This window comes from Platichthys flesus, chromosome 3, assembly GCF_949316205.1.
Source record: "Platichthys flesus chromosome 3, fPlaFle2.1, whole genome shotgun sequence".
NCBI lineage: Eukaryota > Metazoa > Chordata > Actinopteri > Pleuronectiformes > Pleuronectidae > Platichthys > Platichthys flesus.
In genome coordinates, this window is record NC_084947.1 from 1,940,390 (window position 1) to 1,960,817 (window position 20,428).

Below are 20,428 nucleotides of genomic sequence, written 5' to 3' on the forward strand. Positions count from 1 at the left end.
TACTCTATATAAATATTAATATTATATATTAAACAGAGTGTAACTCTGTATTTGTGGAGCATCTCTCGTTCTCTCTTTTTTTTTTGACAATGATAACTTTTCCACATTAACCTTTAGAAGCAAAGGAATTTAATCACTCTATCAAAATAATTTAAAGTTTAGAAAAAGAAGTTCCTACTGAAAGAAATGGTTGAACTTGATTGGTCAAACTTGTACGATACTAGTGCAGAGTTTCCTAAATACAGAAAAAAATACAGTCCTGATTAAAAAGGCTATTTCTGTATTACTACATGTATTTATTTCTCTATTTCTGAGGTTTATAGTGATTATCTGATCAATTGCCTCTGTCTTGATAAATCTGTTTTCTGATCTCAGCCAATATGAGCCTATCGCAGAAATCTCATTATCTTTGTTGGCGATAAGAAAACTAGCTTTCGATTTGCAGTCACGTGATACCAGGTTATAAAGCTATTGATGCAGTGCAACATCGTAATAAGTTAAAGTTTAAATGACTAGAAAACTGATTTTCAGTGGTTGCCTCCATCTCTGACTCTCAGACGTTAGAAACGACCTGTAGTTGGAGAATCGAATCCACCACATGTCCACACTGTGAGGTTGATGGTGTTTCACCAGAGAGCCGTCCTCTGTGTGAAGAGGCCACTCGACAGTGAGGAGCCTCATTAGAGGCCTGTTGAAGCAGCAGGGGGTCGTAAGACGTCCTTCATGAGGAGCATCCAGGTTTTACTCCCTAACTGCTGAAGTGTCCTCGAGCAAGACGCCATTAACTGAACCTTTCTCACACTGACTTCAGATACAACCTCCAAGAGGTGTGTTTTTATCCATCAGCAGCCAAGAGGCACAGTTTGTTATAAATCTATAGGTAACTTTATTTCTAGAAACTCCTTCAGGGAATTTTTTAAAATTTAGTTCATCACTTCACCTGATTAGAACTTCAGAGGTCAAAAGTTGAGCTTCATGTTTTGTTTTCCTCTCTCTCTCTCGTCAGCTTTGGTGAAAGCCGTGAACACAGCAGTGGATCTGATTGTGGCTCATTTCGGAACCAGTCGAGATCCAGACGTGAAGGTGAGTGTTCATCAGTGGTTGATTAATGTTCTTTAATAGAAACAGTATTAGATTGATTGAGTTAAAAGCAGGTGAAGTGCAGCGATCTCACAGACAGATGGCGCCAGAACTCTGACCAGAGTTCCTCTTAGTCACTGATATTGTGTTATGTGTGTTCATGTGTTTGAAGGAAAGATTTTTATTTCAGGTGTATACTGCTATAAATATACACTTATTATATTATATTATTACAGTCTTTTTACCTTATAACAGTGTTGCATCAGTGTGTCAGTGAATCTGTACCGGTCACATCTTTTGTTTGGTTTCAAACAAGGCTCCAGATAAATCTCCTCCTGAGAAGAGCAGAGAAGCATATTAGTCTTTAGTCTTTAGTCTTAATGCAAAGTTCCATATCTTCACATGTCCCTCTACTTTCCCTTCATCACTCGTAATGTTTCTCCAGGCGAAGCTGGGGAACAGCTGGGTGAGTCCCAACGTGGGGCACCTCATCCTGAAGTACCTGTGCCCGGCCCTGCAGGACGTGCTGCAGGACGGCCTGAAGGCCTACGTGCTGGACCTGATCATCGGGCAGCGGCGCTGTCAGCCCTGGAGCCTGGTGGAGGCCTCCACTCAGCTGGGTGAGGAGGAGCAGGAGATCAATATGTGTTCACCGTCACACGACAGTTACTGTATCATGATTTAAACTAGAGAACAAGCAGCCTGTGTCATGTGTGTGTGAGTGTTTCCGTTTGTCTCCGTCAGGCCCGTCCACTCGCGTCCTCCACAGCTTGTTCTCGAAGGTGAGCCAGTTCTCCGAGCTCAGCAGCCACAGCATGAGGATGAACTCCTTCATCTTCGGTCTGCTCAAGTGAGTCACTTCTGCTTTTAGTTAGTTTCCTCTTTCTCTGGGAAAACGACTGAGAACCTGGAAGTTAGACTATTCAAGAAGTTCAGTCAAATGGTCACAATGATGTTTTTCAGTTCAGCTCTTTCCTCCAGTGACCAGAGGCGTTGTGTTTCTAGGGTTGTGCGTCTGTTTCACTCTTGTCAACACAATGTCAATAAAACACCTCGAGGGAATTTCCTCTGCTCAACTGATTAGATTATTGGTGGTATAAGGTCACATGTTTGACCTTGATAACATGTTATCTTAAAAACGCCTGAGGGGGATTCCTTTCATATTTGGCACAAACGTCCACTTACGATTAGTCCAACTGATTAGATTTGGGTGGTGAAAGGTCCCGCTGGCTTCCTGCTGTTATCTTTAATGTTTGACTTGTCGTCTATTTCAGCCTGAAATCTTTGGAGTTCTGGTTCAATCACCTCTACACACATGAAGGTGAGATAACGTGTGCGATGTTTATCTTCTTCAAACACCTCTTGAATCTTGAGTCCACCTCTCACTCTATTTTCTGTTTCCCTTTCCTCAGATATCATAGTGGCACACTACAGCCCGTGGGGTTTCCTTCCCCTGTCGCAGGGGGCCTGCCAGCATCTCTTCGAGGAGCTCCTCCTCCTGCTGCAGCCGCTGTCGCTGCTCCCCTTCGACCTGGACCTCCTGTTCGAGCCGCACCTCCTCCAAAAGGGCCAGGAGCACCTGCGTCGCAAGGAGCAGCTGTGCTCTGCGGGCCAGAGCGTCGACCAGTCGGCTCGCTCCACCTTCCAGCTCATGCGAGGGTGGAGCACCACCGTGAGCGAAATGGTCAGAGACTCGAGCGGCGAGCTGAAGAAGGAGAGGGCGGGGCTGAGGCGGGAGGGAACGTGGCCGAGGATGGAAGGAGCCAGGTCCAGAAGGGAGGGGTGGGGGTTCAAATCCAGTGTGAGGAAGGAGGGGGAGGCAACGGAGAGCATGACAGCTGGACCTGTTAGCAGACAGTCGAAGGTGGAGGTAGGGTTTTCCAATCTGTGGAAGGAGAGGGGGATGAGTGAGGAGAGGGTGAAAGGTGTGGGCCAGGAGAGCCAGGGAGAAGGGGAGGATGGACAAGAGAAGGACGGGAGGAAGACAAAAGAGAGGGATCCGGCTGAAGAAGGGCGTCAGTTGCAGGACAGACAGGCGGGGTGGTGGTACCAGCTCATGCAGTCCTCCCAGGTCTACATCGACCAATCCACGGAGAAGACCAAGTTCGTGAAGACCGAGAAGAGGAAGAGGTCGTCGGAGAGACGCCAGGGCCGGCTCCCGCCCACCAGGGAGGGCGTGGTGGAGGGGGCGGAGTCAAGCCAAGAAGGGGAGGGCTGCAGGAGCAGGAAGAGCAACAGCAGCTCCAGCGAGGAGTCGGGCGGACCCCGGGGGGGGAGACCCTCGTGGATGGGCAGCCCCCCGGAGTCTGTTCTCAACCAGGAGAAGGAGAAAAAACCTGTGGAGGCCACGGGCCCCGGGGCCCCGGCTGCAGCCCAGCTGGAGAGCCCCTCACAGGGACAGGGCCTGCGGTGGGGCCGGCTCTTCGGAGCGAGTCTCGGTTCTCCTTCCAGAGCGGAGGCAGCTGAGCAGAGGGCCAGAAGTCAGAGGAGCAGGTGGGTTGAGACTCTGAACAAGAGACATCAAAAACACAAGGCACACGTTATCTTTAGTTACTGGAGAGAGGTCAAAGGTTATTCCTGGGATTTGTTGCAGATGAGATAAATACAGAATTATTAGACTCATCTTTAAACCTCAAGTCTCAAACTTATTCTAGTTCTTCTTGTCCTCCGTCCCTCAGACCTCCGTCAGGTTGGCTCGGTCTGGACATGTCCGTCCTCGACCTCGTGGCCCAGACGATCGGAGCCGGAGGCAGCGTGAAGAAGACGGAGCCTCAGACTCCTCCCGCCCAGAGCACACCCCCCCCACCCAGGACGACTCACCCACCTGAAGCCAAACGACAGCCTCTGTGGTGAGCGAGTCGTCCTGATCCGTCAAACACGTGTTCCTCAATTCAACCAGTTTCATACTTCAAAATGAAGCTATACAACTACAATATAAAGTTCAGGGAAGCTTTATTTTATGAAATAAAACAACAGATTTCATGGTTTAATATCAGAATGTTTATCAACTCATTTTTAATTCAACAGCATTTGATTTGTTAGGTAGTAAAGGTGTCCACAAGTTTTTTTAAATTAAATATACTTTCATCCTTTGGAAAGAATTTGCATTTTAAAGAACAGAGGATCAGAAAAGAAAATATCCGTCACAGTTTCAGCCCAAAAACCAAAGTTTAAATCCAACAAGACAAAGAAGAAATGCAGTAAATTAACAGAAGCTTTGTTTAATCAGACGTGTTTAAGACTCATCTCTCAACTGTCCTCTCTGGGTTCCTCAGTGAAGTCCGGGCTCTGTGCCACCACATCGCCACCGAGCCCGGCCAGCTGAGCTTCAACAAGGGAGACGTCCTGCTGGTCCTGAGCAAAGCTGATCCCGACTGGCTGCTCTGCTCCCTGGGCTCCACGCGGGGGCTGGTTCCCATCATCTACGTCACCCTGAACAGCATGGACGACAGCCAGGACGCCGCTGGTCTCTGCTGAGCTGCAGCCGAGAGGGAACAGAGGAGAAGACGAAGGCAAACAGCTCCGGACACACGTTTAAAAATCTGCTGTTTGAAAAAGGGAAAACTGAAAACAAACATATGGCCATTGTTCAAACGTTGTACAGACATATGCAAGGGAAGCATGCAGCCTCCAACACGGACTCCAAGGCTTCAACCGAGACCAGTACGCATGCAAACATCCAAACAAAACAACCAAAACACCCGATCGACAAACCGAAACCCAAAGACTCTGGAAGACGCTCCTCTCTCTCTCAGCTGTGACACAAGTTTTAAAACCCGTGTGAACAACATCCATCTTTACTTCCAACTAAACAAGGAAGGCCGACACACGTATGATATATATATAAATATATATATATGCTCTGCACCACGCCTAGCTGCACTTTGCCGTACCGTCTTTACTTTCACCGCGCTGCGCCGCACTCTGAACACAGTTTGGTTCGATGTCCTGTCGCTTGCTTCGTGCCGACTGACGACTTTAAATCACGTAGAATCTGCGAATCCTTATTCTTTTACTTTTTCAGGGGAAGATTCAAGATGGTTGTAAAAGCTAAACTTGTTCCACCGCTGCAGACGTGTTTGTTTTCGGCAAATTATTATTATTATGATTATGATCAGAGGATAAAACCTGGCTGCAGTGTTTTTAGACGCCTGTTTAACTCGAGTGAAAGAGTTTTTTTATTCCACCTCTGTGGTCCCTGATCACAGCTCCTGTTTCTGTGGAGAAGAAGCGATGGATGTTTCTTCTTCCTCTCTGCTCATAGCTGGGTCGAGCAAATGGCTGATGTGGTTTTGGAGCATTTCAACTTTCTATCGCCCCTAAAATCTGATTTCTAATCCAATCTGAAAACACTATCGAGTAAAATGCTTCAGTGCAGTTTGATCAGTCGGCCTTTTTTTGTAAATGCTAATTTGACTTCCCGAGGCAGGTATCTAAATGGACAGAAAGGGGGGAAGACGTCCAATGAGCTGCGGTGATGTCTTTGCACGTCCCCCAAGGATGTTGTGTTTTCTCCCGTCTGTTCAACTACTGAACACGTTTCCTCGAACCTTGCTGAAAGGATAGAACGAGAAAGAATTCAATTTAGAGGCGAATCCAGGATTTTTCTTTAACTTCTTTTAACATTGAAAAGTTATTTTTGTCATTTTCATCAAGTCCCGAGCAATTTAAGCCAGAGTCGTTAATCCTGGAAAAGACAGCAAGGAATTATCAGTTGAAATGATCGATGCACTCTCCTGAGTGTGATTCTGGTTTTTGAAAAAGTATTGCTAATTACTTTTTGCATTTAGAAAAATGGGGTCGGTGATCTTATTTATGCCTTAAAGCGCTTGAGGCCCAAACACTCGTCTTGACGTTACAGTTTATTTTATACAAACATCTAAGTGGATGTTTACTTGACTTCAGAGTGTAGTGGAGAAGCAGAGGCGTGTTCTGTGGTGATACTTTTTGACGTCTAAAGGGAAAGCCGTCCTGTGCTGGGACGTACACAGTGTAAAATGTGGCCTTAGGTTCCTAATGAGTTGACCGTGAAGTACAACTTAAGGCAATAGAGTGTAAACAGACGCCCGGTCCAAACATTACACATTTAAAAACAGGTGAAATCAATGTACATTTATTAAATAAATGAATGCTTGTGTAGTTTTTGAAAAACTTACATGGGATATAATTCTTCCATTTTGTTTACTTTTTGTTCCTCTTGGTTGCATTACTGTACAGTTTTTATTTGTATGTATAATTTTTTTTTTTTTAAACATTGAATTTCACCAAAATGATTTTAATATTTAATTCTTGCTGAAGTGTAAATATATTTAAAGCCTTCAGTGGTTCATTTCTGCCATAGATCTATATGTGTACATGTTATTAATGCATTTCCTGTTTCATACAGGAAGCGAGTATAAGCTTTAGATTCAGTGCTAACAACCTGCGGACTGGAAATGAGGTGTGGCTGGTGGCCGGAGCAGAGAGACACGATCACACCAGAGAGACGAGGAGGAGAAGACAGATTCGCTTTTTGATTTGAGTTGTGAGTCGTCTGGTTTCTCTCGCTCTGTAAATACCGTCAGTGACCCTGCTCTTCTCTCTGTGTCCAGGATATAGGATGTGTACGACCTTATCAAACTACTGTGGATGTTCAATAACAAAGTGCTCACGTGATCACACACCTGCTCCTGTGTCTTTTGTCCTCAACGCACTCTCCACAAAGCTTTTCACAGTTTGTTTCTTTGTCAGCTGAATTATATAAAAGGTACGGAGCAGACTTCCATGAAACTTGGTGGGAAGATGGGATATGAACCAAGAAAGACTATATGATATGTTGTTATGAAAAAACTAAAAAGACATAAAATCAATCATCTTATCTCCAGCAGTGACGGGATTCAAAGAAAGCAAACAGAAAAATAAAGATTATTTACTTTAGTTTCACAAACAAAGAACTTGAGACATTGGCAGGATTGACAGGAAACTCGTTTTATTCTGAAAATGTTCAACAATCATTTGAATCCATCCCAACACTCTTCACTTCTTCACAGTTTGATGAGACACACACTCACTCATTCACATTTTATATCCTCATTCCTTTTTTTCCTCAAACAAAAATGGCTAAAATAAAAAGTTTAAATTATATAAAAACTCAATTTTTTATTTTTTCCACTCAAACAGAAATGTATGTAACAACACAAACGTACAAAAATAGAGAAATGGCTGTTTAGTATAAGAAGTAATTACTTTCAATATAATGATTTATTATTTAGGTTGGTTTGAGTCACTGCGTTTCCTCCCTGACTCGGAGCGGCCCAATGCTTTCGTCAAGGCGGACTGAAGGGGTCAGAGGTCAAGCTTGCTTCCCTTTGGCCGAGCGTTTGCTCTGTAAACAAAACAAAAACACAATAAATTCACCGGTGCTATGATTGTAAGTTTGCAGCTTTATTAAAACACTCCAGATTAGAGATGTGAGGTGAGAGCAGCTGAGTTCTGGTACCTTGCAGTTTCCCCTGCAGCGCTCCTTCAGGCGGTCCACGTGGCTCATCACCTTGTGGACCCAGGGTTCTTTGGCGGGAACACAGAGACTCCGGCCGCGTCTGGTCAGCAGGCTGCAACGACACCAGGTCATTTAGGTCAGGTGGATGAAACCCCCAACCCCCCCCTGCTGGTTAAACCTATTAAACACACACTGAACTCACATGGTGGCATCGATAGAGCAGCCGTGTCCTTTGATCTGATGACTGTAGTCCACGATCAGCCGTCGCTCTATCGGCTTGTTCCTGACGCTCAGGCAGCAGTCCATGGGCATCTGAGCTAATGTCACTGAACCACAGAGAAGAAGAGATCAGTCTGACTTTCAACCTATAAGATGATTTACAGCTTTATCCCTCTGTGAGCTCAGGGTGTCGTTGTTCCACCACAACACACCGTTCACACTGCTGCTGAACACAGAGGAGGAGGAGCCACTTTCTGTCAGATCCATTGTAAGCAACACACAAAGCTGATGTTATTATATACAAACCATTTATACAACACTATTTAGATGCAGAAGCTCTTTTGTTTATGAGGTTATTAAATGTACGCTTCTGTGGGTGTGTGTGTGTATTTTATTGAGATCGGTTATAACACACAAATTTCTCTCTAATTCTTTGGCCTCTGCCTCATAAAAAGATAATTTTTAAGGATGAAAATGCATTGTTAGTCTGAAATACAATTAAAAAGTTTGTAATTCTTGCTCTAATGTTTAAAAAGCATTTTAAAGCATTGTAAAAATATGTTGACAGAGTTGCAATAATTAGCCGATCCATCAATTTATCTAACTACTGTTTTGGCTCCAAAAGGCTGAGAAGGAAATGAGTCCGAAACTTGCTCAAGGGCACGTTGTAGGCACACAGACACACACGCACACATTGTCACTTGTAAAGAGTTAATCTATAACTTCCACCTACAGTTCTACTGAACAGAGGGAAACACTGACAGCTTCTCTCTGCAGCCTCAGTGTGTTAAAAAAGAAAAAAATCATTATTAGCTAATGTTTATTTAAACATACTTTAAGATTGTAATTGAAATTAATTTGATTTCTGTCTGGTTTCACTCAGATTAAAAGTTAGTGGGTGTGAGATGTGAAGAGAAGCAGAGGAAGCAGCTGCTTGTTTCTGGAGCCGTGCCGAGTGGATTTGTTTGGATCCTTCACATCCTGTTATCTCTGTAAACTCACAACTTAACACGATTTCACGGGTCTTTTCACCGCTTCGGAGAGATGAGCAGATTAAAGTGTTAGTGTGTAGTAAAGAGAGATGAGCCTCACCTGTGCAGTAGCAGCTGATGAAGAAGATGCAGAAGAAGAGCTTGGTGTCACCCCATGGAGCCATGTCTGATCGCTGAGCTGGTGAAGTCGTCCCTGAGGCTCAGTGGTGACAGACTGGATGTGTGTCAGTGTTTATATACACAACATTGTCCCCCTGGTTTCACTTTTAATATCACAGGCCACTCCTCTGACCCCCCCCCCCCTCTCTTAAATCTCTTGTCCAGCTCAGGTCTTGACCCCTCCCAACATGAAGGGAAAAGTCCCTCTTCTCTTTCTTTTATCGGTTCCCAGCCTTTGACAAACAGGCTCGGCTGCTCGGAGGGAACAGGAAACGTTTGACACGCGGGTCACAAACACGCTAATCTCTGAACACACACAACACACTTTCTGATTTAACTCTGCGGTGACCATACGTCCCTCATGGGAGTCCACCGGGTCAGGTTTGAGATTTCCACCCCCGCCTGGAGAACTTAGATACGGATAACAAACGTTTGAATAAGTTGCACTGTGGCCGTCCATGGACTGTTGAGTCCAGGCCCCCCCAACTCAGAGACAGACGGGGGTATAGGTGAGATGTGGGACGGGATCGAGACATTGGCTTGGGGGGTCGACTTTGGAACCCCCCCCCCCGGCACCACTGACACAGGAGTGGGCAGGACATCACCTGTGAACTCAGGAAAAGATGTCAGCAGGGACCCACGACAAAGGAAAAGACAAATCATGAGTGTGGACGGACATCTCGTGATCCGGCTGCAGGCGGGACAGGGCATTGTTTGTGTTGCTGGGCAGGGGCGTTGCAAAAGGGTGGTCAAGGTGGCTGACTGCCCCTGGCTCTGGTCAGCGGGGTCTCCATCCGGCCCCCGTGTTGTCCATGTCCTCTTCTGTCCTCCACGGGACCCCTTGAAAATGTCCAGACTACCCGGTTCAACGTCATCAGACACTGGATCCGGTAGAAGCTATCGGCTCGGGGACAGGAGCAGACAGATCAGTTTGAATGAGCTGCTGCCTGAAGGCACGTTAGAGGCTAACAGGCCATGACGCAGTCTGGTGGATAAATGTTATCAGATTTAAAGGTAATGATTGTTCCACTGGAACCTTTGCAGACTTGTTGTTGACTCATAAACCTGTCGCTCAGCCTCGGTCGTTTCACCAGAAATGAGACAAAACAAAACTCAAAGCAAGAACAAACTCTTCCCATGTTGATTTACTCCCATGTGAAAGACAAACTGTGGTGGAACTGATTCCACAACATTGGCATAGTGGGTCTGTGTTGAGGAAGTGCTGAACAGTTGTGTCTTTGTGTTGAGATAAACTTCACCAATATCTAATTTGCACTCTATCACATTAACTTCTTTGACGGCTTTATTGCATCACCAGAGCAAATGTTTAACTGTGTTCACTGATGGGCTGAGAGCCTCTGAAGAGAAACTCTCTGTTTCTTGTAAACCGCTCTGGACGTTTGCCCGCACGGTTCACTCTCTTGGATTTTCCCTGCTCAACCAGTTACAGGAAAAAATTTGCGGAGGAAAAACTGGCAGGAAACCAAATGGTAACTGATCCAAGTGTGACCTCCTGCCAAGTGGTGAAATGAGCACAGTGAGTTTCGTCTTCCCTGAGGTTGAGGTTAGGTGGAATATTAATAAGTGCAAACATGCCAAATGTGGAGTCAACAACATATAAGTGTAGTATTTATACACATTTGTTAGCAGGAGGTGGATGGTGATGGAAAATTCAGTGAGACCCTCGAGTAAGAAGTGAGTCATAATTCAAGGAGACAGAAGTCATAATATTAAAATAATAAAGACAGGATTTAAAAAGAGTAATGCTACAAGAACAAAGTCTTAATTTAATTGTAAAAAGTTATAATATTAAGAAAATAAAGTCAGAATATGAAAAAAGTCATTATATTACCAGAATAAGGTTGTGACTACAACAATGAAATCTTAAATTAATTGTAAAAAGTTATAATGTTAAAGGAATAAAGCCAGAATATGAATAAGTTACAAGAGTAAAATAATAAAGTCATGGTATGAAAAAAGTCATTATATTACCAGAATAAGGTTGTGACTACAACAATGAAATCTTAAATTAATTGTAAAAGTTATAATGTTAAAAGAATAAAGTCAGAATATGAATAAGTTACAAGAGTAAAATAATAAAGTCAGGGTATGAAAAAAGTCTTTATATTACCAGAATAAAGTTGTGATTTAACAAGAGTATTATTACAACAATGAAGTAAAAATTACTTTTTTTAAAGTTATAATATTATATGAATAAATTCATAGTTCAATGAAAGAAAATCATGATATTACAAGAATGAGGTTGTAATATATGAGGAAAAAGTTGTATTATTAAAAGAACAAATATCCAGTGTTTCATTATGAGTGAAACTTATCCTGAAGTATAAGTTAACAAGTTGCTGCAGCAGGCGAGACTTCTCACAGTCTCTGTGTGTAACTTTATTCCTGTAATTTCTTTTTTCCCTCTGTGTGGCCGTAACAATCCATCATAATAAAACAGCTGCAATGAACTCTAATACCGTGAAAACTATTCATCATTTGTACTTTTGCTTTTAGTTGAGGGGCTTTTTGGCTGAACTGTCAGAGCCCACTTGCATTGTGGGAGAATTCCAAAGAATGCCGAGGTCGTGTAACAATATAACTCTTTGTGCTGTGAGCTCGGGAACACTGTCCCGTCAGGAGGAGGTTTAATGTGAAGAAAAGGAAGAATGAATTCTGTTAAAGGTTTTGAGTTCAGTTCAATTTAGAGACTCATGTAAATGATCGAGTCAGATTATTTTTTGTCAAATGACTTTGGTTAAACTGTGAAGTGCAGCAGCTGATTCATTCAGGCTTCAGGCTCAGGGCTCATATCTGCTGATGGCAACAAGGTGATGATGTTTCAAAGAAAGTCGGAAAACTAGACGTTGGAGATTGATACCAAACTTTATTGTAAAATAATAATACAACACAAACATTTTCACAATACTTTGTACAAGTTATTTCTCAAACAGCAAATAACGTAACTTTCTATTTTCATATGGGAATGAAATGAGTTTTACAGAGAAGAAACACAACTGTACAATAAACCAGTGTCTGGAGTCACTGTCACGGAGGCTCACACAAAACCTCAACATTAATATGACTGAACAATATTCAGTCGGATCTCCTACAGCTGTTCTGCTCGTCTAGTGCAGTGGTTTCTCAATCTAGGGGTCGAGACCCCCCAGGAGGACGAGAGACACTGAGAGCGGGGTCGCAGCATGATTTCCAGAAGTCTAATAAAAGTATTTCAGACAGTGTTGTTACAAAAGATAAACAAATATTAGTTAACTTAGAAATACATTAACCCCAATGTGATTTCGAGAGATTGGTGAACACTGGGACAATTTACAGCATCACAGAAAACAAAGCTCTAATAAATATCCCCCAGGATGCGAACAAAGATGGAAATGAATCTTGTTCTTCAGTTCTCATCTTTTACCCAGAGTCCACTTCTCCACATGCCTGCAAAACAAGATGAGCAGCGAGTCATTAGCAGAGGCAAGAAACACTTTGTTCACTTTTTGTTTGTAAAGTTGAGCTAATTTTTTTATTTACCTCATTACTTCTGTGCCTTTCTGTTGTTATCCAGATATTTAATGTGAGATTTCACCCACTTGTTCTTCTTCTGTGACTCGCTGGGGTGGATGATGCAGATGGTGTTTGCAGTCTTTGTAATGAACCTGAAAACAGAAACAATCGTTACTGGAAGGAAATCGAAAAAACAAAGTACTGTGACTTTTCCTTTAACTAATGAGTACATGTAAACATTGTGTGTATCTATACTTACACAGTAGCACTGATGTCACAGCCCTCCCCGGCTATCTGCAGCTTGTAGGTTGAAATCCTTATCAGCGGGAAGAACTTGTCCGTGGTGCTCAGACAACAATCCACCGCAAGTTCAGCTGCAGGGAGAAAGAGAATCTAATTCACTGGGGGTTTAAGGGGTTAAAGAAACAGACACATGCAATGATACATTCAAATCTAAAATATTGTTTAACATGACAGTTTCCATCCGAACGACCCCATGCAACCTGCAGTCAGAGCTAAACCACGAGCAGCTAACATTGTCTCTCTGGGTCTTACCTCGTGAAAGCCCGGTGCAGATGAGGCCCAGCAGGAGCAGAGCTGCAGCAAGTCGAGAGGCCATGTCTTGGTAGGAGTGAGCTCAGGGTTCAGAGACTCTTCTGTTCAGGAGGGAAGCTGCTGCTGTGTGGAGAAGGGAAGAGCCGCAGGTACCTTTATACAGGTGTGCAAGTGAAAATGAAAGTGTGATCGGCACATTGACTGGAAACCATTGGCGCGCGTGCCCGGGCGGCCGCCTCTCAACTCCCACGCTCCTCTGGGTTCCTCGCCAACATCTTCCGGTCGCTCTTGTCAGTATTAGGCCTGAGGCCAATTATCAGGTAACGTGAAATGAGAAATACCTGCCACTCTTTGCGCAATCCAACTTTCCATGAGAGTGACACAGTTCATTATGGATGAGCACAAGCAGGATGGAGGACGACATTCAATATCATGTGCAGCATTATGTCCATGTGACTTATCTCTATGATCAGTGTAATTAGTTTAGTATTAGTTTACTGTCACATAAATTATTTTATTACTATTGTTATTTCGATGGGCACCGGTTCTACATTTACTCTGCATGCACTTTATATCTTTACCTAAAATACACCTTTTTTTTTACTTAAAATACACTTTATGTTTTTATTTTTATTTATTCATTATATTAATACTCCATCCTTTTTATTGCGTTACACTCTGTTGTAAATTGTTGTTTTAATCTTCAATCAAACTGGCACAAGCATTTTCTTTGGGTTTAATAGTCAATCATATCATATCATATCATATAATATCATATCATATCATACCATACCGTACTGTACCGTATCATACTCAAAACCTTTCCACTATTTTGTGACTCAATCAACTGCAAAGATTTTCTGACATGTCCTTGTCAGTGAAAGTGAAGTGCTTTGATTTCTCATTTACCTGGAACGTCCCTCAGTCAGAGTTTATACCTCATTTAAATTCACTAGATTCATTACATTACATTTCATTTAGCTGACGCTTTCATCCAAAGTGACTTACAATAAGTGCATCAACCCCGAGGGTACAAGAATCAAGAAAGTACAATTTCTTCAAAATAAAGCGAAACTACAAAGTGCTATAAGTAAGTGCCATTGTAAGTGCTACTAAAGTGTTAGTTTCAAAGAGTTGTTAGTTTTTTTTTTTGTTTTTTTTTTATTCAAGGTAAAGTCGGAAGAGGTGTGTTTTTAGTTTTCGGCGGAAGATGTGTAAACTTCCAATTGTCCGGATGTGGATGGGGAGCTCATTCCACCAATCAGGAGCCAGGATGGAAAACAGTTGTGATTTTGTGTTTAGCTCGCAGTGAGGGAGCAATGAGCCGATTGGCCGAAGCAGAGCGGAGTGAACGAGCTGGGGTGTAACGTTTGACCATGTCCTGGATGTAGACTGGACCCGATCCGTTCACAGCATGGTACGCAAGTACTAGTGTTTTGAACCGGATGCGAGCAGCCACTGGTAACCAGTGAAGGGAGCGGAGGAGAGGAGTAGTGTGAGTGAATTTAGGTTGGTTAAAAACCAGTCGAACTGCTGCAATCTGGATGAGCTGCAAAGGTCGGATGGCAGTAGCAGGTAGACCTTCCAGGAGGGAGTTGCAGTAATCTAGGCGTGAGATGACCAGAGCCTGGACCAGAACCTGCACCGCCTTCTGAGTGAGAAGGGGGCGTATTCTCCTGATGTTGTACAGCATGAATCTACAGGACCGTGTTGTTGCAGTAATGCTGGCAGTAAAGGCCTCAGTATGCTTCTCCGAGTCCGTTGCGGACTGACGGACGGACGGAGCGGACGGACCCTTTTTGATTTATAGTTCTACGAGCCTTTTTGTTGTGAAAACAATTCACCGCCAGAACAGTAGATGGCGCAACTGAAGTCGAGCTTAGAGAAGCCTACCTCATGAGGTATATAGAAGAAGTCCACGCTGGTTTATTTACGTCCTCCCGGCTCCTCACACACAGTTAAAGATGGCAGCTAACAGAAAAAGGATGTTGATGACGCGACAGTTTTTGCTGAATAAAGTAACACCCAGCGGGTCATAATGCTTATGTTATCGTGTCTTAACGCAGCGGTTCCCCGGTCTTGTTTCCAAACTGCGTTGCTAATTCAACAGCTGCAACAGCTTGAAGCTACACAGAGGCAGCTAGCCTCCCCCCAGCTTCCACACACAGTCAGCAGGGACACCCGATACTAACTACTACCAAGTGTTTGCTACTAACCTGACGGTGTTTGAGAAAGAGTGTCATGACAGCCGTGGGATTAAAGTCAGCGGGTTTTTGCGCTGTTCCCACCGCAGTTAGCATGGTGGCTAGCCCGCTAGTCCCGTTATGAAAGTTCGTTATAACCGTATGTGACCGCACACACATGCCGTAAGTGCTCTAACCAGCCACCGTCAGCCGGACAACGCCGCTGGCTTAACACACTTGTCACATTAATCATAGTGTCGTAGTTGTGTTTTAGGTTTATTGTGATGTAGGGAATGAAACAGGAAGTTTGAGGTCCCGAAATGCTGGCGTTAGCGGACCAATCACAGCCAAGGGCTATCCGTGGGCTCTCCACCATTTCGACGTGTAGTTAGAAAAATGAGAGCTGCACGAAAAGCTCTCAGAGGAGCCGCGGAGAGGCACTGAGAGGGCGTTCCACGTTGGAGAAGGCGGTCCTATCTGTCCGTGTCCGTCAAAACGGAGAAGCATACATTGGCCTTAAGGGAGAGTTGGATATCGAGTGTCACACCCAGGTCTGAGTGGGGGTTAACACGGAGTTGTCAAAGTTAATAGTCAGGTCGTGGATGGGAGAGTCTTTCCCTGGAAGGAAAAGGAGTTCAGTCTTGTCAAGGTTAATCTTCAGGTGGTGTGCAGACATCCACTGAGAGATGTCGGTCAGACAGGCAGAGATTCGTGCTGCTACCTGTGTTTCAGATCGGGGAAAAGACAAAATTAGTTGGGTCTCATCAGCATCGCTATGGTAGGAAAAGCCATGTGAGTGAATGACAGAGGCGAGAGAGTTGGTGTACAGAGAGAAGAGGAGAGGACCAAGGACTGAACCTTGAGGGACGCCAGTAGTGAGAGGACAAGGTTCAGACACAGATCCTCTCCAAGTTACCCTATAAGTGCGTTCATTGAGGTAGGAAGAGAGCAGGGAGAGAGCAGAGCCTGACACACCCAGGTTCTGAAGGGAGGAAATCAGGATCTGGTGGTTCACTGTGTCAAATGCAGCAGAGAGGTCTAGAAGGATGAGGACAGAGGAGAGAGAGGCTGCTCTAGCAGTGTGAAGCTGCTCAGAGACAGCAAGGAGGGCAGTCTCAGTTGAGTGACCTGCCTTGAATCCAGACTGGTGAGGGTCAAGAAGATTATTGTGGTTAAGATAGGCGGAGAGTTGATTAAAGATAGCGCGCTCAAGAGTTTTAGATTAAGACTTTCCCATTTGGATTTGCACCAATTTGCATTCACTCATAGATATTAGTCCTCTAAACGACCTTCCAAAAACAAATCGGGCCCCTAATCCGCAACCACAGTAGAATGTAAGAGGCTCCCCTCAGTCGTTCTCTGGGCCCCTCTCACAATCTTTGATTTGTCCTCTTTCTGTCTGTTTCTGATGACTGTGGTGAATCACATGACGAAATCACAGAATTACATAGAAATCTGAAATGTGTGCAGTAAATCCGTTTATTTAATCTTCATCTACATCATTTCCCACATTTTTTTAGTTGATATCAGTGCAGAGTGGGAATTGTTACACCTTTGTGTGCACGCTCCAGAGGTAGTCGATGTCTTTACTTATTGCCAAGACATGAGATAATAACCGTTATCACGCTGAGACAGGACGAGTGAGGTTAAATTTGATTTCACGACAGTCGGTCAGTGAGTTTCAGAATGAAAGGAAAGGAATTCATATCAATATCAGTCTCATTGCTGATCCTATTATTCCATTTGATCAAATCTAATCATCTAAGTTGATTCACGGTGATGAACCAACACTTGACCTCTGTTTTCATCTGTTTCTTTATTTGTCTGTTAGCAGCATTTACAAAAACATCAGTGGACAGATCACCTTAAAACTGGCTGGAGGGATGTCGAGCCGATTCGACTCTTTGCAAAGAACCATAATAATCACAGAAACGTCCCGAGCTCTTTGGTGACGGGTGGTGAAGCAGGATTTAACGTATTGTTTCCTCTGCACAGATCACATGCTTTGTCTCTTAAGTCTCTGTCGTATATTCTATGCAGCCGAGAGGTAGATGTTGTTATAGAAGTTGTTGATGATGAAGGAAGGACTCCGAGGACCTATTACTTCCAGTATAACAGAATTTATTACACAGAAGTTTCACAGGTCAGGACGGGCCTCTAGATACCCGGAGACATCACACAGCCAAATGGTGAAAATCTGACGTGCTGAGGTCTTACACACAGTTATATAGGGACATTGGTTCCGCCCTTGCTTCAGGTAAATGACGTTCTCTATGGTACATTTGACTAAATAAGGGCACGTTTTTGTGTCCGAACATGAAGACACATTGGTCAAAAACATTCCCTTGGTATCCATCCACCAGGTGGTCAGAAACAACTCCCGAAGTCAAAGGTCATCCTCAAAAGATAGAGACCAAACCAGGCAAACATCTGGAGGACTCTCTGAGAATGTCTGAGTGTCCAGAAACTAGGCATCATAAATGTTAACCTGTCATTATGTGTTTTAAGCATATACCAACATGTTTTACTCTAACGAATACACGACATCTCATATTTCACCATCAGTTTAATGTGAAGAAAAAGAAGAATGAATTCTGTTAAAGGTTTTGAATTCAGTTCAATTTAGAGACTCATGTAAATGATCGAGTTTAAGAGTCAGATTAGTTTTTGTCAAATGACTTTGGTTAAACTGTGAAGTGCAGCAGCTGATTCATTCAGGCTTCAGGCTCAGGGCTCATATCTGCTGATGGCAACAAGGTGATGATGTTTCAAAGAAAGTCGGAAAACTAGACGTTGGAGATTGATACCAAACTTTATTGTAAAATAATAATACAACACAAACATTTTCACAATACTTTGTACAAGTTATTTCTCAAACAGCAAATAACGTAACTTTCTATTTTCATATGGGAATGAAATGAGTTTTACAGAGAAGAAACACAACTGTACAATAAACCAGTGTCTGGAGTCACTGTCATGGAGGCTCACACAAAACCTCAACATTAATATGACTGAACAATATTCTGTCGGATCTCCTACAGCTGTTCTGCTCGTCTAGTGCAGTGGTTTCCCAATCTAGGGGTCGAGACCCCCCAGGAGGACGAGAGACACTGAGAGCGGGGTCGCAGCATGATTTCCAGAAGTCTAATAAAAGTATTTTAGACAGTGTTGTTACAAAAGATAAACAAATATTAGTTAACTTAGAAATACATTAACCCCAATGTGATTTCGAGAGATTGGTGAACACTGGGACAATTTACAGCATCACAGAAAACAAAGCTCTAATAAATATCCTCCAGGCTGCGAACAGAGATGGAAATGTATCTTGGTCTTCAGTTCTCATCTTTTACCCAGAGTCCACTTCTCCACATGCCTGCAAAACAAGATGAGCAGCGAGTCATTAGCAGAGGAAAGAAACACTTTGTTCACTTTTTGTTTGTAAAGTTGAGCTAATTTTTTTATTTACCTCATTACTTCTGTGCCTTTCTGTTGTTATCCAGATATTTAATGTGAGCTTTCACCCACTTGTTCTTCTTCTGTGACTCGCTGGGGTGGACGATGCAGATGGTGTTTGCAGTCTTTGTAATGAACCTGAAAACGGAAACAATCGTTACTGGAAGGAAATTGAAAAAACAAAGTACTGTGACTTTTCCTTTAACTATTGAGTACATGTAAACATTATGTGTATCTATACTTACACAGTAGCACTGATGTCACAGCCCTCGCCGGCTATCTGCAGCTTGTAGGTTGAAATCCTTATCAGCGGGAAGAACTTGTCCGTGGTGCTCAGACAACAATCCACCGCAAGTTCAGCTGCAGGGAGAAAGAGAATCTAATTCACTGGGGGTTTAAGGGGTTAAAGAAACAGACACATGCAATGATGCATTCAAATCTAAAATATTGTTTAACATGACAGTTTCCATCCGAACGACCCCATGCAACCTGCAGTCAGAGCTAAACCACGAGCAGCTAACATTGTCTCTCTGGGTCTTACCTCGTGAAAGCCCGGTGCAGATGAGGCCCAGCAGGAGCAGAGCTGCAGCAAGTCGAGAGGCCATGTCTTGGTAGGAGTGAGCTCAGGGTTCAGAGACTCTTCTGTTCAGGAGGGAAGCTGCTGCTGTGTGGAGAAGGGAAGAGCCGCAGGTACCTTTATACAGGTGTGCAAGTGAAAATGAAAGTGTGATCGGCACATTGACTGGAAACCATTGGCGCGCGTGCCCGGGCGGCCGCCTCTGAACTCCCACGCTCCTCTGGGTTCCTCGCCAACATCTTTCGGTCGCTCTTGTCAGATTTCGCCCTGAGGCCAATTATCTGGTAGCGTGAAATGAGAAATACCTGCCACGCCTTACGCAATCCAACTTTCCATGAGAGTGACACAGTTCATTATGGATGAGCACAAGCAGGATGGAGGACGACATTCAATATCATGTGCAGCATTATGTCCATGTGACTTATCTCTATGATCAGTGTAATTAGTTTAGTATTAGTTTACTGTCTCACATAAATTATTTTATTACTATTGTTATTTCTATGGGCACCGGTTCTACATTTACTCTGCATGCACTTTATATCTTTACCTAAAATACACTCTATATTTAAAAATTGTATTATCACTTTATATTTATTCATTATATAAATAATCCATTGTTTTATTGCATTGCCCTCTGTTGTAAATTGTTGCTGTAAACTTCAATCAAACTGGCACAAGCATTTTCTTTCGGCTTAATAGTCAATCATATAATATCATATCATATCATACCATACCGTACTGTACCGTATCATACTCAAAACCTTTCCACTCTTTTGTGACTCAATCAACTGCAAAGATTTTCTGACATGTCCTTGTCAGTGAAAGTGAAGTGCTTTGATTTCTCATTTACCTGGAACGTCCCTCAGTCAGAGTTTATGCCTCATTTAAATTCACTAGATTCAGACTTTCCCATTTGGATTTGCACCAATTTGCATTCACTCATAGACATGAGTCCTCTAAATGACCTTCAAAAAACAAATCAAGCCCCTAATCCGCAACCACAGTAGAATGTAAGAGGCTCCCCTCAGTCGTTCTCTGGGCCCCTCTCACGATCTTTCATTCGTCCTCTTTCTGATGACTGTGGTGAATCACATGACGAAATCACAGAATTACATAGAAATCTGAAATTTGTGCAGTCAACCCGGTTATTTAATCTTCATCTACATTGTTTCCCACATTTTTTAGTTGATATCAGTGCAGAGTGCGAATTGTTACACCT

General features: G+C 43.4%; 4 protein-coding genes across 5 annotated transcripts in view; 1 reads left to right on the forward strand and 3 right to left on the reverse strand.

Moving 5' to 3' along the window:
* Positions 1 to 6,740, forward strand: part of rusc2 (RUN and SH3 domain containing 2) — a 29,721-nt gene extending 22,981 nt beyond the window's left edge. For both annotated transcript variants that reach the window (XM_062381315.1, XM_062381317.1), the window contains 7 exons: positions 1,007 to 1,083; positions 1,526 to 1,700; positions 1,825 to 1,930; positions 2,355 to 2,401; positions 2,493 to 3,573; positions 3,759 to 3,929; positions 4,356 to 6,740. In XM_062381315.1, coding sequence (XP_062237299.1) covers positions 1,007 to 1,083; positions 1,526 to 1,700; positions 1,825 to 1,930; positions 2,355 to 2,401; positions 2,493 to 3,573; positions 3,759 to 3,929; positions 4,356 to 4,557 — 1,859 coding nt within the window. In that variant the 3' untranslated portion in view covers positions 4,558 to 6,740. The remainder of the gene's footprint in view (positions 1 to 1,006; positions 1,084 to 1,525; positions 1,701 to 1,824; positions 1,931 to 2,354; positions 2,402 to 2,492; positions 3,574 to 3,758; positions 3,930 to 4,355) is intronic.
* A 291-nt stretch (positions 6,741 to 7,031) lies between these two features.
* On the reverse strand, positions 7,032 to 9,030 carry LOC133936344 (C-C motif chemokine 19-like). The gene is made up of 4 exons (XM_062381318.1): positions 8,870 to 9,030; positions 7,761 to 7,884; positions 7,559 to 7,670; positions 7,032 to 7,444 (listed from the first exon to the last, which is right to left on the reverse strand). Exons 1-4 carry the CDS (start codon positions 8,931 to 8,933, stop codon positions 7,412 to 7,414), a joined length of 333 nt encoding a protein of 110 aa, XP_062237302.1. The 5' UTR covers positions 8,934 to 9,030; the 3' UTR covers positions 7,032 to 7,411.
* Positions 9,031 to 11,795: 2,765 nt separating this feature from the next.
* LOC133941683 (C-C motif chemokine 20-like) lies at positions 11,796 to 13,145 on the reverse strand. The gene is made up of 4 exons (XM_062381741.1): positions 12,997 to 13,145; positions 12,701 to 12,815; positions 12,469 to 12,593; positions 11,796 to 12,375 (listed from the first exon to the last, which is right to left on the reverse strand). Exons 1-3 carry the CDS (start codon positions 13,058 to 13,060, stop codon positions 12,473 to 12,475), a joined length of 300 nt encoding a protein of 99 aa, XP_062237725.1. The 5' UTR covers positions 13,061 to 13,145; the 3' UTR covers positions 11,796 to 12,375; positions 12,469 to 12,472.
* Positions 13,146 to 17,972: 4,827 nt separating this feature from the next.
* Positions 17,973 to 19,322, reverse strand: LOC133933155 (C-C motif chemokine 20-like). Its single transcript, XM_062380132.1, has 4 exons — positions 19,174 to 19,322; positions 18,878 to 18,992; positions 18,646 to 18,770; positions 17,973 to 18,552 (listed from the first exon to the last, which is right to left on the reverse strand). Exons 1-3 carry the CDS (start codon positions 19,235 to 19,237, stop codon positions 18,650 to 18,652), a joined length of 300 nt encoding a protein of 99 aa, XP_062236116.1. The 5' UTR covers positions 19,238 to 19,322; the 3' UTR covers positions 17,973 to 18,552; positions 18,646 to 18,649.
* Positions 19,323 to 20,428: the final 1,106 nt, after the last annotated feature.